This window comes from Apium graveolens, chromosome 4, assembly GCF_009905375.1.
Source record: "Apium graveolens cultivar Ventura chromosome 4, ASM990537v1, whole genome shotgun sequence".
In the NCBI taxonomy this organism is placed as follows: Eukaryota; Viridiplantae; Streptophyta; class Magnoliopsida; order Apiales; family Apiaceae; genus Apium; species Apium graveolens.
In genome coordinates this window covers 315,409,127-315,422,536 of record NC_133650.1, presented here as the reverse complement: position 1 = coordinate 315,422,536, position 13,410 = coordinate 315,409,127, and the positions used below count along the sequence as shown (strand labels likewise).

General features: G+C 35.5%; 2 protein-coding genes across 2 annotated transcripts; both read right to left on the bottom strand.

Moving 5' to 3' along the window:
• Nucleotides 1-252: 252 nt before the first annotated feature.
• LOC141720264 (uncharacterized) lies at nt 253-2,463 on the bottom strand. Its single transcript, XM_074522613.1, has 4 exons — nt 2,194-2,463; nt 1,828-2,094; nt 445-509; nt 253-310 (listed from the first exon to the last, which is right to left on the bottom strand). Exons 1-4 carry the CDS (start codon nt 2,434-2,436, stop codon nt 253-255), a joined length of 633 nt encoding a protein of 210 aa, XP_074378714.1. The 5' UTR covers nt 2,437-2,463.
• Nucleotides 2,464-4,818: 2,355 nt separating this feature from the next.
• On the bottom strand, nt 4,819-7,130 carry LOC141720263 (uncharacterized). The gene is made up of 5 exons (XM_074522612.1): nt 6,734-7,130; nt 5,709-6,604; nt 5,218-5,462; nt 5,028-5,133; nt 4,819-4,935 (listed from the first exon to the last, which is right to left on the bottom strand). The coding sequence occupies exons 1-5, from the start codon at nt 7,128-7,130 to the stop codon at nt 4,819-4,821; spliced, it is 1,761 nt and encodes a 586-aa protein (XP_074378713.1).
• Nucleotides 7,131-13,410: the final 6,280 nt, after the last annotated feature.

Sequence of the window (13,410 nt, the reverse complement as noted above, 5' to 3'; positions counted from 1 at the left end):
TAAAGTTTTACATCACTAATTTTCTAAAAAAGCGATGTACTCGTTACTAATAGACATTTGTTATAAATAAAACCGATGTCCTTTACTACATAACCAAAACTAAAACATTGGAAAACACGCATCCATACAAATCTAACCAGTCAATCATTCATACATTTAACCATTCAATCATCCGAAAACCACCAACACCAACCCCATCATCTGCATCAATCATCCAAAAATCACCAACACCAACCCCATCATCTGCATCAATCATTCAAAAACTACAGAATCTACATTACCAAATGTACAACCCCCAGCATTTGCAAACCTATACAGCAACCCCAGTATTTATACACTTACATTCTTACTACACAGAACCGTCTAAATTACCAAATGTACGACTACGCAAAAGAAAAGACCTTGAGTACAAGAATTGATCAGATATGCTCTTGGATGAACTACAGAGCCTCAATGCGAACTTCATCTAGCTGTTCAATGCTGTAACACGATCGAGTCTTGGCCAACCACTACAAATTCGAAACAAACAAAATTCAGTACATGAATGAAAAGTAACCATATCGAAAAGTAACCATATCTCAGTATATAGCAAACTGGAAGCGTCAAGGTAATACCTTTTTAGCAAAATTCAACTTGTCATCATCGATAATTTCTTTCATGTATCGCATTATTACATACGCACATTCAATCCCACCGGGTTGTTTGGGAGATCCCTATTTCATTAATTAAAAGACAAATCAGGCATGTCAAATAAATCATATATATTAAGCACAAATATTAGGTACTCGATCTATTGTACTTACACTAAGAAACTTTGCCTTGGCCATCTTGTTGCCCCTGCCGGTTTCAGAGTTGTAACTTTTCAAAGCCCTGCATAAAAAACATAAAATCTCATATAATGTACAGAAATGAACATGCAATTATACCAAACTGTTACGTTAATAAAAATTTACCTTGATAACGCCTTTTCTAGTTCTGAAAATTGTGTCGGGTGAGGTAGTGGATTCAGAATATATATTTCCCCTTCCCAGATAACGACCAAAATCCAATGCATACTATTTTCATAAAAAAACAAAGACAGATAGGACACATCACATAGAAATTTCTACTGTACTATCCATGTTTTTAATTTTCAGTATTACAATAAGTACTTACTTCTGATTATGCGGAAGAAAGAATAGGCGATCTGGGTTACCCTCTCTCAACCGGTTTAAAATGTATGCTTCAAAATCAGCATTCACGTGATATGTGGATCCGGGGTCAATAAAAGCAAATGTCTCCGCCAGTTCTGGTATTTCACTAATCTCAGAATGCAAGTGCCTATCGAAAGAGTGCTGATGTTAAAATGCAAGTTCTGGAAAATTACAAACATTAAAAAAAATGATCATTAAAAAGAAAAAAAAGGTAACTTACGCCATGTAACTTGCAACTACTGCTTGGCCCAACATTTCAAACTCCAATAAAGACACAACATTCTCATGCAATAAATAAATTGTTTTTTCATGTCCAAACACATTCGGCTCACATCGAACCTGGATACTGACCCCGGTAGTTTTCATCCAAGTTGTTGCATGTTTATACAACAGCTTAAAGCCCTTTGGCACTTTCGCACCTGGCTTTGCTTGAAGAAATTGTGCCTTCAAATCCTGCAACCCGTCATTCTTTTTTATTTTTTCAGCACTTGTTCGGGGCCTTTCTTTTTTCTGCACCTGATGATAATATAAAACCAAAATAAAATGTACATACCACTTAATTTTTAATATCTTGAAATGAACAATTTAATTTCAAAATTCAGACAATATTATACATATATATTATTCATTATACCGCAATATTTGTGTAGCTAATTAATTCCTCAGGCCATGCCAAAAAAGATCCTAGAGCATCGCGGACAGTCATCATGTCATCACCACGTGTCTCAGCTGGAAGCAAGGCATCTGGTTTTATGAGGCCATCAACGGAGACACATTGATGTCCAATTGGTATATCAACTCCATGTACCAAATCAGTTAAATTATCCTCGCGAGGATATACCATACCAAATGCAACCTTATTCTCAAGTCTCTCGACAGATAGCTCACAAGATCGTTGGGCCTATAATATTTAAATAAACAAAATTAAAAAATTAAGGTAACAATGATTTACCTTAGTAAGATAAATGACAAGGTTGCTCACAAAATTAAAATAACTTACGTGACTTCCAGGAGGTGAAGGCCTAGTTGGGCCATCTGTAAAAACACAGTCATCATCTTCATATACCAACACAACTCCTCTTGCAGGTGGTGGATTTGACTTCATTTCTTTATCCTTTTCCGGATCGAAACTTGCCTTTTCAGATGGCATTGGAGAGTGAAAAGTACCTCCACTTTCGATCACTGACTTCAAGCGATCAATCTCTGCCTCGAGAGCTTGCGTTTTTTTTTTCAAGCAGTTCATCCCTTTGTCGATCACGGGCCATCAACTCTGCCTTTGTGATTCGAAGCTTTGGCTCTCTTGGCAAATTAAAGTATTGTTTTGGAGTGATGTACCCTCCAACAGCCCGAACCCTCCCAGAATGCTCACGACTCTCCAAAGCCGTTGTCAGAACATCTTCAGCACCAGAAAACTGAATCTCACCCTTCTTCTTTTTTTCCAACAATGCGTTCTGTTAACAAGAAAATAAATTAACCAAAATGGAGTTAACTAGTTTTCAATAAAAGATAAATAATAATTATTTCGCATAATTGTAATCAGTATAATTAAAGACCAATTAACTAAAACATTGACAGGGGTCCTATTTATACTGATTCGCCTACTTTACTGATTTATGTCGTCCTAATTTTACTGATTCGCCTACTTTAATGTAATTTAACCAAAATTAAAACTTACAATTTTATCGCATACAACAGCCAAATCTTCATCGACCTCTTCGACCTCTTGTCCGTTTTTCCGCTTACGAGCCTTTTGCCAAAAAATCGCTCTATCCGGTTCTTCTCCCGGATTCAACCTTCCTTTTTTTATCTGTTACAAATAAAATAAAATACAGTAATACAAATAACTCCAGGGCTAAAAAATGTAGGACTCTAATTTATTATGGACTGACCTATTATAAATTAAATACAGTTATACAATTAAATAAACTTTTCTTACCTCATCTTCTTTTAAACCGATGTACCCCTTTCTTGACAACCGGTGATGATATTTTCTCTTAGACACTCTTTCACTTTGTGTGTCATGAATTTCCTAAAAACATGTCACAAGATTACAAAAATTACAACAGACGATGCAAAAAAATCACCAAATCATATATTACAGAATTAAAACATACCTTCCACTTAGAATCAGTCCTCTGTCTCACAAACCTTTTCCAGGTTGCCTTACTAACATAGCCATAGCCTCTTGGCGGCTTACTCAGCTTCTTCTTTTCTCCAATAAATGGTAGCACATACTTTCTCGTCAAATCAGTCTTAAACTGTCGCCATTTAGAGCCTGCTGACTTTAGGACCATGTTTTCAATTTCTGGTTTAACTTTGAAGGTAGCCTGAAAAAACACAAGTTCACAAAATCATAACAGGAAAAACTTATATTCAAGATCTATATTTGATAATAATTTTTTACAATTGATCTAGTACCTGGAGATCTAACCAAAGCTTTGATTTTAATTCAGGGTCTACATTTGGCCACGTAGGAATGTCGATTGGAATCATAGTCCTAGCCAACATACCAATGTAAGACTGCAAACGGGCTCTAGTTTCCCCATTAGGAATTCCCCATTCATTGGCAGTGACTTTAACTTTCTTCCCGCGAGCTTTCTTGACAATCACTTTGTACATTGCGCATACGCCTCGCTTACCCCCAGACTTCCTTGTAGCAGTATTAGTTGTAGTATTTGTCTGTTCTGAGTTAGTCGGTTGAGATTCCGATGCATGCCCTTCATTGTTTTCATCATTGTTCGGAACATCCTCCAGCCGCTTGGGGCTTCCACCGCTAAGATTCTGTGATGCAGTCTTTTCTGATTGCTTTCGCATTTGCTTTTTTGGTGCCATTCTTTCCTCTTCCTCTAATCTAAAAAATTAACTAATATTTAACAGATTAGAACAACTACACAGTTCATGGTATAATGTCTAACAGATATGCAGAAAATTAAACAAAATTCTCATTTAATTGTCAAGAAAAATTACAGATAGACTTCTATAACTACATTGAAAAATTACAAGAAAACAGAGATCACAAGCTACATTACAAATAACAAGAAAAATTACAAATAACAAGAAAAATTACAAATAAGGAGAATATATAGCTAGACTCCTATAACTTTTTGACCCATATACCCTCAACATTTTCTCTTCTATTACAAACACTTGCATCATCAATTTTAGCAGGGTCACATGTAGGGATATTAGAACAGAATGGGGGAGGGTTCCAGGAGGTGTCTTCAGGAGCATCTTCATTGTAAACATCATGATAGTCTCGAGTTGTCGCCGATAACACAACGGACCAATTAGCATCAACTGGATCCTCAATATAAAATACTTGGTTGACTTGGTCAACAGAGACATATTTGTCCTTTTTGTGAACTGGTCGATTGAAGTTGACAAGGGTGAAACCAAGATCATCGGACTTGACACCTTTGTTACTTGCTGCCCATGTACATAAAAACAGAGGGGCCTTGAATGCGTGGTAGTCTAATTCCCATATTTCCCTGATCACCCCATAAAATTTTAAATCACTCTCTATAGGATTCATGTCCTTAGCACTAGAGACTTGGACTGTCCTTGCAACTAATGACACACCACTATTCTGAACTACCCTTGCATTATCTCGATCCTTTGTGTGGTATCAGACCCCTTCAACAGCATAACTTTCGTAAGTCAAAACTGAAAATGAAGGTTTCCCAGCAAACCATCTTATAGTTTCAGATACGGCTTCCGCATTCTCCCTCATTTCTGTACTGACCTACATATAATTTATTGATGCATATAAGTGGCTACAAATTTAAAAACACGACATATAAAAATAAAAAAGAAGGAAAAATAATGTAAACCAACTTTTTGTTCAAACCAATCGGCAAATTGTCGATTGTGCTCTCCCAATAGCCACTGTACACTCTTCTTTTTCCCTCGATAAATCTCTTCCAAATATTTTTTATGCAACCTGAAATTACTTACATCAAATTCGACTAAACTATACCAAATACAACTTTAACAATTATATGTATACTTTTTATGTTTTACTTACATAACATATGGTTCCACTTCCGAATTATTACGAAGAACTGAAAGATGAGCCTCATCTCGTTCTTTTTCCGCAACTGACTTCATAGTCACACCACCGATTGGACCGGAAATTTTTTCTTCATCTTTCGGAAGACCGGTTGTTCTACTACTCCCGCTATAGAACTCACTGCAAAATTCTATTGACTCTTCTTTGAGGTAACCTTCAGCTATAGAACCTTCTGGATATAATCGGTTTCTTACATAACTCTTCAATATTTTATTAAAGCGTTCAAATGGAAACATCCATCTATAAAAAACCGGTCCACATAATCGCAGTTCCCTTACTAGGTGGACCATAAGATGTATCATAACATCAAAAAATGACGGAGGGAATATCTTCTCTAACTCACACAGGGTCAATATCACATCTGCTTGTAATTTATTCAACTTTGACACATCTACAACTTTGTTGCACAGAGAGTTGAAGAAAAAACACAATCTTATGATACTAACCCTAACATTTTTCGGAAGCACTGAACGAATGCAAACAGGTAGTAGTTGTTGGAGAAGGATATGGCAGTCATGGGACTTTAAACCATACAACTTCATATCAATCATCGATACACAATTTCTTATATTTGAAGCATGTCCGTATGGAAGTTTCATGTCGTACAATGATGCCAATATTATTTGTTTTTCTTTCCGGGAGAGAGTATAAGGGGCAGGAGGTAGGTATGTTCTTTTCTCACCTACTTCTGGAGCTAAATCAGGCCGCATTCCCATGTCAACCAAATCAAGACGCGAGGCAAGGCTGTCTTTACTCTTGAATTTCATGTGTAGAAGTGTCCCAATTATATTATCACACACGTTCTTTTCGACGTGCATGACATTTAAACAATGTCGAACATGGTGAAACTTCCAATACTCTAACTCAAAAAAAACTGACTGTTTTTTCCATGGAGACTCCACCTTTTTTGGCTTCCCCCCTTTTCCAAAACTGAACCTAAGTTGCTGTTGTTGCCCCAACACTTCCTCTCCGCTAAGTGGTTCAGGTGCACAACCAAATTCTTGTTCTCCATTAAAAGCTGTCCTTTGTCTCCTATACGGATGATAAAGATCTAAATACCGACGATGTCCTTGGTAGCTCATTTTTCTACTACGACTTAGATATTTAGCCACGGTCTGATCACCGCATACTGGACATGCCCTATAACCCTTATTAACGTACCCCGACAAATTTCCATATCCCGGAAAGTCATTTATTGTCCACATCAAGATTGCCTTTAGAGTGAAAAAGGATTTGGTATGGGCATCGTACACGTTTGGTTCACCTTCCTCCCACAATTTTTTTAAATCGTCGATCAGTGGCTGGAGATATACGTCAATATCATTACCAGGCTCTTGTGGGCCTGAAATTAATGTTGTTAACATCATAAACTTCCTCTTCATGCATAACCATGGAGGAAGATTATATGTTACTAACATAACTGGCCAGCAGCTGTACCGATTATTTAATCCATTGTTGTGTGGATTTATACCATCGGCCGCTAATCCTAAACGTATATTTCTTGCCTCGCTACCAAACTCAGGCCACCTACAATCTACATTTCTCCAAGAAGGAGAATCAGAGGGGTGACGCATCTTTCCATCTTTGGATCGATTATTTGCATGCCAACTCATTAATTCAGCAGTAGATGAAGATTTAAACATTCTTTTAAATCTGGGGATTATCGGAAAATACCACATAACCTTAGCTGGCACATTTACCCTAACTTGACCATCTTTCCCAACTTTCCAGCGAGAGAGATGGCATTTGGGACACTCGGAAGAAGACTCGAGAATTGGACCCCTGTATAATACGCAGTCATTTGGACAAGCGTGGAATTTAATATACTCGAGGCCTAAATCAGTCAATGTTTTCTTGGCTTCATACATATTAGACGGAAGCAGATTATCTTTAGGAAGAATTGATCCAATTGATTGAAGCAGATCAGTAAAAGCTTTATCGGAAACTCCAAACCTAGCCTTCCAATTATGTAATTTTAAGACCGACTCCAGTTTAGTACACTCACTTCCCTCAAACAGAGGTTGTTCTGCATCGGCAACAAACCTCTTAAAGTTATCTGACTCTTTATCGCAATCTTCCCTACTATAGGCTGCTTCACACACGTTAAATGTTTCTGAAATTGGTATGGGCTTCGAGGGAGGACAAGTACTACCAACAGATGACCTAGTACTATTATCATGGTTTTCTCCATGCCAAATCCAATCAGAATATCCTAAACTAAACCCTGATTCATAAAGATGACCTCTGATTATATTCACAGAAAACTTTTTGAAGTTAGAGCAGTGTGCACAAGGACAAGGAATTTTCTTGGGGTTTTTAGCATTTTCCTCGGCAAATATCAAGAAGTTTTCAACACCAATTTCATACTGTAGAGAATCCCTATCGGCTTTTATCCAAGACCTATCCATTTAAAACCACCTGGTATGTCACTAAAAAATTCAGTATAAGGCTTATATTTATTTTATAAGCCTAATATTTATTTTAGAAGTCTAACTTGATTTTAAGTATGACATCCACACATAGGGCAGACTATAAACGACATAAGAAAACTGAGAATTCATATTATACATAATGCATATTATACATTTTAATGTTATATATTTTATTATAATATGATATGAATCGATTTGTAATGCATTACGTAATTCATATTATACATTTAATTATAGTACTAGTACTATATATTAACTAGTCATTCGGTACTTAATGTATAATCACTATATAATTAACCATAGTATAATAGTCAGATCACGGATGCAGATTATCAAATTATAAATGTACTATTTTCAACTAAACACTTGCATACACAATCACTAAATTAACCACACACTTGCATCCAAAATTCAGAACACGACTACATTTAAATATAACATACTAATACCAAAATGAATTCTCCTGCACATAATTGCAAATAAAATAAAACTGAGATTTCATATAATACATAATGCATATTATACACAACACATAGATCAACATAAGAACCAACTGCATAGCACATAGACAAAAAACACACTATCAAAACTAACAAAACAAATCAAATGTATAAGCGTACAAAACAGAGTTGGAGAAGAAAACTCACCGAAGATCGAAAAATCAAACAACACTAATGTCCTGCAAAAACAAATCACAACATTACAAACAAATGAAAACCTAATTTACAAAAATAAAAAAAATAAACAAAAATATAAATGTACAACTAAAAAATCCAAATTACCTAAAGCTTTAAATCTTTTTCTCAGATTAGGTCCTGTATACAACAAGAAGAAAAGTATTAGCAACAAGATTTGACACTAAATTAATAAAAAAAATAAGGGTTTCGAATTAGAAAAAACCCCAATTTACAAAATTAGGGTTTTGAATTCAAAAATCCTCAACTTTTAAAACTGGTCTTCATGCAGAGAAGACCAGTTCGATTCAAGAAGATACAACACTTACCGAAGTAGAGAGGTTAAACGAAAGAGGCTTAACGGAGAGATTCAGAGCGGAGAGAGGTTCAGAGAGAGAGAGAGAGAGAGAGAGGTTCCAGAGACAGGTTCGAGAGAGAGAGAGAGGTTCGAGAGAGAGAGAGGTTCGAGAGATTATGATGGTGAGATGATGGCCGGAGTTCAGAGAGATTGTGAGGGGAGAGAGGTGAGAGAGAGAGAGGGGTTCGAGAGAGAGAGACAGGTTTGAGAGAGAGAGAGTTTTCTGTTTTTTAGTTTTTAGTTTTTTTGTTTTGATTTTGTGTCTGAAGATTGATTTTTGGGGGGAACCAAAATTTGGTTAAGGGGGGAGAATTTTGGGATTGGGGGAATGTAGAACTAAACTGAATGAAATTTCACTAACGGGGGAAGAAATGGTGGGCGCGAATTTTGTTTTTTTTTTTTGGTGAATTTTAGACATCGGTTTAATTATAACCGATGTCTACAAAGAACAAAGACATCACAAAAACACGGGGTGATGTCAATACTCTTTTTAACATCAGTGGCAAAGTTAACCGATGTCTAATGTGTGATGTCTATTGACATTATTCTTGTAGTGCAGGCTTTCAGATTCTGAGTCATCATCACTTTCAGAACTTGATGACTCAGTATCAAACTTTGGGAAAAGAGCTTTACCCTTATCTTTCCTTGAGGTAGGTGCTTTGGGGGATTCTTCTTCAGCCTTAAGAGCAACTGTCCTTGACTTTCCACCTTTCCTCTTACTTCTTTGTTCCATCTCAAGTTCATGAGTCTTGAGCATTCCATAAATTTCATCAAGAGTTGTTTCATCAAGATTGTAGTTGTCTCTTATTGTTGTTGCCTTCAAATCCAAGCATTCAGGAAGAGCTAACATGAATTTAAGGTTTGAATCTTCAAGATCATACTCCTTATTAACCAGTGACAAATTATTCAAGAGTTTGACAAATCTATCATATAAATCAGTCAATGACTCATTAGCCTTTGAGTCAAAGTGTTCATACTCTTGAGTGAGTATTGTCTTCCTGTTCTTCTTAATTGTATAAGTTCCCTGACACCTTGTTTCCAGAGCATCCCATATCTCCTTTGCAGTCTTGCAGTTAATTACCCTGTTTGACATTACATTATCAATGGCACTATGCAGTAAGTGTCGTACCTTAACATCCTTAGCAATTGATGCGATATCTTCAGCAGTGTAATCACTCTTCTCCTTTGGTACAGTCTTTGCTGCTTCACCTGCAACTGCAACAGCGAGCTTGGTTGGTTTGTGAGGTCCTTCTTTGATTCTATCAAGATATTCTGGATCTATAGCTTCCAGAAACATGGTCATCCTCACCTTCCATATGGCATATTCAGATGGTCTCAATATGGGAACTCTGATGGTCTCATACCGACTTTGAATTTGTGTCTTTGGAGGTTCTTCAGTTTTGGTGGGCTTAGTTGGAGTTTCTGTGTCAGACATGATTGTGTTTGGATCTTAAACTGTTTGTGTGTTAACAGACAGGCTCTAATACCACTTGTTAAGTCACACACACACTGTAAAGGGGGTGAATACAGTGTATAGTACAATCAAATCGAACTTTTATAACTCAAGTAACAGCAAACAAACTTTATTGAAACAATAAATTCTGTAACAGTATGGAACTGTTACCTCTCAGTGATGAACAAATATCACGAGAGCTGATAGGGTTACAAATGAATAATCTTCTCGAATATGATAACACTTATAGTGTAAACCCTATGTCTGTGTTTATATACTACACAGTTACAAGATAATCGCTAATTGATATGGAATATAATTCTGCTTCCTAAAATATATCAATCAGATATCTTTTCTTCCAAGTATTCTATTCTTCATAGAATTCCTTCTTCATGCATATCTCTTCTTATGTTTATCTTGATCTTCTTTCCTTTAATCAGCTGCAATCCTTATCTGAACGTCCTTCAGTACTTAAGTTCTGATATCCATCTTCTGATGATTATCTTCTGATAATATAAGTACTGATATCCTTAAGTCCTGACTTTCAGTAAGTACTGATTTATCCTGTTTAAGTAAGATCTGAAAACTTAACATAAATCATATTAGCCATGACATTATCAAATATATCTAACAAAACTTCCTCCTGGTTTTCAACAGTTATCTCCTTTGTCGAATGTGTTCCCTGCCGGAGTTGAGTTAGTGTGCAAGTTAAGGAAATCTATCTATGGTCTCAAGCAAGCTCCCAGAGTTTGGAATACCAAACTTGCTACTTCTCTTCTTCAATATGGTTTTACATAAGTTGCTTGTGATCACAGCTTATTCACCTTCAAAAGGAATGATGAGTTTGTGGTTGTAATCGATTATGTTGATGATATTTTATTGACAGGCAACCTTAATTACTGATGTCAAAAGGTTTCTTCATTCTCAGTTCAAAATCAAGGATTTAGGCCCTATGAAATATTATCTTGGGTTAGAAATTGCTCGTTCTGAATCTGGCATCTACCTTAACCAACATAAATATGCTTTGGATATTCTGTCAGACACTGGTACGACAACAGTCAAACCATCTGCAGTTCCTATTGAGCAAAATCACAAACTAATTGACAATAATTCTGCCATACTTGCATCTGATGATATTGCTACCTATCGACGTTTGGTTGGACGCCTGTTATATTTGACCATCGCTCGACCTGACCTCTCTTATGTTGTTCATGTGTTATCTCAGTTTATATCATGTCCTCGCACCGACCATCTTGCTGCAGCTTATAAATTAGTCAGATATGTCAAGGGCACTGTTGGTCAAGGTCTATTCTTTACTCATGACACTTCATTACAACTGGTTGCTTATAGTGATTTTGACTAAGGTGGTTGTGCTGAATCCCGACGCTCATTGACTGGCTACTGTGTCTTGCTTGGATCTTCATTAGTGTCTTGGAAGTGTAAAAAGCAACCAACTCTGTCTCGCTCCTCTGCTGAAGCAGAATATCGAGCTATGGCCGATGTTTGTTGTGAGATTAAATGGCTTGTGTTTTTACTCCAGGCTCTTCAATCTCCTTCTCCTATGCCCATTCCCATGTCCTGTGACAATAACTCTGCTCTTCATATAACATCCAATCCAGTTTTCCACGAACGCATTAAGCACATTGACATTGATTGTCACTTTGTGCGTGATCAGTTCAAATCTGGGCTCATTGCTAATTCTCACATTCCTACTTCCATTCAACCTGCTGATATGTTCACCAAGTCTTTACCATCCTTTCAGCTTGTTTCTTTACAGTCCAAGTTATGAGTTCTTAATGTGTTTGCTCATCCTAACTTGGGGGTGTTACTCTATGTGATACTAAAAATGATGCCACCAATGCAGCTAATGTGGCAAGTCAACTCAAAAGGAAAAGTCAAGTCAGTTAGTTAGAATGACAGCTACTAAGTTTTGTCATCTAGTGTCTTGAGTCTGGAATATATATCAGATAGATTACTTAGTAAGGAAGGTAGGAGAGAGAGGGGTATATTGTTGTATCTCTCTAGGTCGTCTTCTCCATCTCTGTAAATGCCATTTTCTGTTGATTAATGGTTAAATAAAGATTAAGTCAATATGTGTTCTTATTTCATTTCATTGCTTAAATTCAATACTTGATCTTGTGACACATGCCATGTTGCTATGTACAAACAATTATCATTCTACAGAAGATGATTTTATAAAACTAGTTAAAAAAATAAACAAAGGTATCAATTTTTTTAATATCTAGAATTGATTTTTTTGAAAAGGCCATTTATAATATATCAGGGGGAGGGCAAAATAAATATGAGCAAAAAGGAGACAGGATGGGAAGAAAGGAAAATGTTTGGCGCACAACAAATTGTGTACAAAATGCCATGCGTCAAGTTTTAAATGGAATGGACATTCACATTAAAAACCTCGATTAAAACATTCCAACATCATTTTCATATCATTATGTGCAATATTTTTGTACACACATTAAAAACCTCAATTAAAACATCCCCAAATCAAATGTCATCCTGTACAATTTTTTTGTACACAATTTTATACACCTATATCTTCTTAAAACAAAATATATATTCTTAATACAATCATAAATGGAAAAATAAGTACATTGTTGAAACATATTTAAACACCAATTACAATACAGTGTCCTAATATAATCATAAATAAAATATGATTAGAGATTTAACCAATTATTAATATAAAAGGATTACATTGTTCTAATACTATTCAAACACCAAAATATGATGCAATGATACAACAGTTGACAAAATATGATTAGATATTGTATAATATATAGTCTGTAATTCAATTTCAATTACTCATCCATGTAATTCTCAATATATAAATATTTGTTGCAATATATATATAAATTTAAAAATAAATTCTAAAAAATTAAAAAAAATAAAATAGATAAATGTTAAAAACCGTGCATGGGCTATAACTAGTAGAATTGAAAGATCAGAAAAAATAATAATTTAAATATCAAATTCTATTTAATATATTGTACATATTAGAAAAAAAGGATATTTTTAATTATCAAACCAAATCCTATTTAAGATAGAAAAGGGGATCAAATACTATGTAGAATAGAAGTTTAAAAAAGGAAGAATATAATTTTTTTTAATTCTACTTCATTTAGAAATTAGATATTAAATCATGTTTAATATAGATATCATGCAGAATCTATTAAATATATGCCTATATAATCTGCCCAACTCACTTCTTCT